The 4,453-nt window shown below is 42.4% G+C and overlaps 2 protein-coding genes across 3 annotated transcripts; both read right to left on the bottom strand.

Moving 5' to 3' along the window:
• Positions 1-425: 425 nt before the first annotated feature.
• On the bottom strand, positions 426-1,285 carry LOC125222119 (peroxiredoxin-2E-1, chloroplastic). Its single transcript, XM_048124578.1, has one exon. It carries the CDS (start codon positions 1,206-1,208, stop codon positions 540-542), a length of 669 nt encoding a protein of 222 aa, XP_047980535.1. The 5' UTR covers positions 1,209-1,285; the 3' UTR covers positions 426-539.
• A 65-nt stretch (positions 1,286-1,350) lies between these two features.
• On the bottom strand, positions 1,351-3,752 carry LOC125222118 (pentatricopeptide repeat-containing protein At5g12100, mitochondrial-like). 2 transcript variants are annotated; one of them, XM_048124577.1, is made up of 2 exons: positions 2,080-3,752; positions 1,351-1,959 (listed from the first exon to the last, which is right to left on the bottom strand). In XM_048124577.1, exons 1-2 carry the CDS (start codon positions 3,749-3,751, stop codon positions 1,778-1,780), a joined length of 1,854 nt encoding a protein of 617 aa, XP_047980534.1. In that variant the 5' UTR covers position 3,752; the 3' UTR covers positions 1,351-1,777. The 2 variants fall into 2 exon arrangements, with proteins under 2 accessions (XP_047980534.1, XP_047980533.1); XM_048124576.1 differs by having other exon boundaries at positions 1,351-3,752.
• Between the last annotated feature and the right edge of the window lie 701 nt (positions 3,753-4,453).

The following is a 4,453-nucleotide window of genomic DNA, read 5'->3' as shown; positions in this document are numbered from 1 at the left end:
ATGCATGATCTGTAACTCCTATAAAAATCAAATGTTAAAGTGGCAAGAGAGACAATTCGATAACTTCAAATTCCATTATTTTCGATTGTGTTAGTGGTATGACCATTTTCCGAACAAACACTCGTTCCATGTGGAGATTTTACAGTAGTTTACTCTTGCGACTTTGCTATAGTTTGTGTTAAAATAGAGATCAAACACTATTTGGAGCAAGTATTGATGGATCTATTTATAATGATCCTTATCACAAACCAAGCATTATAATTGAGATCAGCACATAAATGTTTGTCCCCTCACTGTTATAGAACGCTGCTTATACAGTGTGTGTAATTTGATCAATTTTTGAGGGAAATGGAATTCTGAGGATTTCAACTCAATCAGCTGCAGAACAAATTGGTTGGATCGAAAATCAAACACACAAACAAACATATTCGAATTCGACAAGGCATTATCATTATTAGCAACCAAAATAAATTCCCAGACCATAGAGCAATCAAAGAAGTGGAAGAGTGCGAAATTCAAAACTAGAAAAAGAAAATCAATCAAATGGCTTTGAGCAAGTCCTCGGCGCTGCTAACATTGAAGGCACCGCCCTCCTCCAAATTCAACAGCTTAACGACGCCGTTTTCGACCAGCATCGCATACCTCCTCGACCTCACCCCCAATCCTACCGGTTTATCGCTCAGATCCAGCTCGCACCCAATCGCCCGAGTGAAATCCCCATTTCCATCGCTCAGCATCAACACATCGTCCCCAATTTTCAAACCCTTCTTCCACGCCTTCATCACGAACGCATCGTTCACGGAAATGCAAGCAATCGTGTCTACCCCCTTCGCCTTGAAATCGGCCGCCTTCGCGGCGAATCCGGGGAGATGCTTCTGGGAACAGGTCGGGGTGAACGCCCCCGGAACCGCGAACAGGATGACTTTTTTGTTGGATGTTAGGTCGGCGACGGACACGGTTTGGAGCTCGTCGGCGGAGTCGAAGTAGGAAAGTGTGGCGTCAGGCAGCTTGTCGCCGACGGAGATCGTGGCGGATATGCTGGGGAGGGTGGAGAATCGGAGGGGGAGAGGGGCGGAACTGATGGAGAGGAAGGAGCTGGATCTTTTTTGTGAAGAGAAGAGAGAGAGAGGTTGTTTGAGATTGCGAGGGGAGGAAGTGAGGAGCTTCCTGGCGGCGAAAGCAACTGATATTGCGGCGGTGGCTGCCATTTTACCCGTCGATTGGCGACTGAATATTGAGTAGCACGTTCTAGCCGACTTTTATTAGGTTTTTGAGTGTTATTTATATATGTTGGGTAAAATATTTCAATCTAGAAGAATACCTTCTTTATTTACACATTGCAAAGTAGGGTAACACATCAACTCTAAATTTAAGAAACACCAGTGGCAAGGCATCTCATTACAAAATTCTTGGCCAACTGTGACTAATCCTATTCTATTTATATTTGTTGTGCTGACATACAATGCACATCCTAATACATAGCTGAAACACTCTCATCCTAAATGCAAACCAGCTCCATTTTACACCCATTTCAGAGCCCACGAGTAAGCACAGCGCCATCAACATCCTCGAGCTTGGAATGGCATTCAACCATCGCGCTAAAAGTTTCAGCCTTCTTGGGACCAAGACTCCACCAACCATTTCATCAAAGAAATCCCCCGCTCCCTGCACAAACCCATTCGGCCATTCCCATTTTGCCAGCCTCCTCCAGTCAAGTTATTATAAGTCATCTTGTCATGAGGGTTTCCAACAGTCAGCTAATAGGATACTTACTCTCTCATGTCATTTCATCGTAGGCCACCTGATCAGGAGCCAGCTCCAACTGGGACATTTCTGCAACGATCTTCTCAACAAGATCGAGCCTCTCCTTCTTCAGGATGCTTATCAAAGGATAGTAAGTTCTCAATGTAGGCTTCAGGCCCGATTCTTTCATCCTCTCAAACAATTTCAAACACTTGTCTGCATTACCAGCATACGAGAAACCAGAGATCAAGGAATTGAAGGTGATGACATCAGGGATCAAACTCAAACCATTGTTAGCAATGGTAAAGGCCAATTCTTCTGCTTCTGGAGCCTTACCTATCTTGCAGAGCCCATTTATAAGCACGTTATACGTCACAATGGTGGGAGATACACCATTCCTCGACATCTCATCAAAAAGTTTAAAAGCATTCTCAGTATTTCCTCCCATACAATGGCCACTGATAAGCATATTGTATATCTGAACATTGGGCAGAATCCCTCTCTTAAGCATGTCTTTGAGCATAACTTCGGCTTCAAGAATGCGCCCTTTCTTGCAGAAACTATTGATCAGAGATCCATAGGTGACAACGTTAGGCTCCAATCCATCACTTTCCATTTCATCAAGAATCTGCAAACACTTTTCAAACTGGCAAACACGGCCATATCCATCTATCAAGATGTTAAACGTCCGCACAACCGGGGAAAGACCCTTCGCCTTCATCCTTCCTACCCACTCATGTGCCTCCTCCATCCGACCCAATTCACAGAAATGGTTGATCATCGTGTTATACGTTATGCAGCTTGGCGTCACCCCTTCTCTCTCCAAGCCATCAACAGCCAAAACTGCCTTATCCACATTTCCCACCTTGCAATAGCCTTTGATCATGGTGTTCAATATCACAACAGTGATCACAACCCCGTGCTCCTTCAACTTGCTCAAGAACTCCTCCGCTCTCTCCATCCTCCCTCCCTCGCACAACCCATTCATCAAGATGCTACACGTGTACTCATCCATTTTGAACCCTTTCTCCACCGCATCTTCATACACCGCCACTGAAGCCCCGAGATCACCACTCCTAGAGTGCCCATCAAAGAGAATACTATAAGTAAATCCATCTGGCACAAAGCCGTGGGCACGCATATCGTCCAAAATCATCTCAGCCTCTCCCATTCTCCCCATTCTGCAAAGCCCCCCAAGCAAAGTGTTATATGTCATAAGATTTGGCTCCACTTTGTCACATTTCATCCTTTCTCTCATATCAAAAGCTTTCTCAATATCGCCTACTTTACAATACCCATCAATTAAACTATTGTACGCCACTCTATTCGGAGATATGTTCAACTGCGACATTTCATCGAACAGATTCTCTGCATCATTCACTCTCCTCTCCCTACACAACCCACCTATCAGAACATTGTACACAAACCCATTCGCCACGACCCCGCGTTTCTTCATCAAGTTCATCAATTCAAAACCCTTGTCCAAATCCCCCAATTTCACGGCGGACTGTATCGCTTTCCCGTAACTGAACTTATCCATCCACACACCGCAATCCATGGCTTCCGCAAAAATCCCGAGGGTCCTATCGAATTGATCCGAATCCACCAGAGACTGGAGAAGCACATTGAAAGCCGATAGCGAGGTGAAAGCGCCGTCTCTTTTAACCAAACTGTACAGCTCGGCGGCCTCGTTTGGGAGCTTCGCCTTCGCGTAAACAGTAAGAAGCGCGTCGGAAAGAGCCGGTTTGATATCCGGCGGTGGAGTCAACTGCGAGAAGGCAGTAAAGAGCTCCGAAACCGAATGATGAGGTATCAGGAGTTTGAGTCGTTTATTGGCGGTTTCGGTCCGTTTCTGCTGAATGAGGATCCGAATATTTCGGAGCTCTTCCAGAAGGTGTTTGGGTGGTGGTGTCTGGAGCGGAAGAGGTGCAGAAGGATTTGGGGAGAGGAAAAGAGAAAGATTTTGAGGGAAGGAGGGGACGAAGGTGTGTCGCCATGGTTTGAGCATCTTCAGTGTTGAGCTGAAATGGAAAATAGCATCATGGGCCATTAAGTTGGAATAGGTTGGGCCTCTGGCTAATTTTTTTATGGGCTGTTTATTACGCAGGAACAAATAAAAGGAAAGACGTTATCTAATTGCATTTTTTTTTTGTTAGATTAGTTTTTTTTTTTGCATTTTTTACTTTATTAATTATATGCACCATACTTTTGTCATATGACAATTGTAGGATTCTCTTGTATGCACCATACATTAATATCATTATACCAAACGGGAGTGATCAATTATTAACTAATTAGCAAATTCTAAATTAAGACTAAATCTTAGCTATTAGATTAGAAGATCTAGTACTTGAAATAATGCCACATGGATTATATTTTTATTTAGAAAATTAATAAATAAAATTAGAGGGTATTAATGTCAATTCTCTCTCATTAAAATATCTTAAAACTTTAAATTTACGTAACTTTTTCGATTTAAATTATTTTTTCGCAAAAAATATATCAAATTAAAGATAATTTTATAAGGATTCCAATGACAATTGCATATGTTCCGACGACGTTTGGATGATGAAATTTGATATTTTTTATTTTAATTTTCGTAAATATTGATAACCAGATTTTTATCAACAAATACATCAAAAAATCTCAATAAAACCATGTAAAAATCTCAATAAATATGTGTTGATATTTTCTTGTACTAGTGTTGATA

The sequence above is a fragment of the Salvia hispanica genome, chromosome 4 (assembly GCF_023119035.1).
Source record: "Salvia hispanica cultivar TCC Black 2014 chromosome 4, UniMelb_Shisp_WGS_1.0, whole genome shotgun sequence".
NCBI classification, from domain to species: Eukaryota; Viridiplantae; Streptophyta; class Magnoliopsida; order Lamiales; family Lamiaceae; genus Salvia; species Salvia hispanica.
This window is presented reverse-complemented; position numbering and strand designations above follow the sequence as displayed.

Excerpts from the sequence above, each read along its gene's own strand:
- LOC125222119 (XM_048124578.1), bottom strand. The coding sequence starts at position 1,208 with ATGGCAGCCACCGCCGCAATATCAGTTGCTTTCGCCGCCAGGAAGCTC.
- LOC125222118 (XM_048124576.1), bottom strand. The coding sequence starts at position 3,751 with ATGCTCAAACCATGGCGACACACCTTCGTCCCCTCCTTCCCTCAAAAT.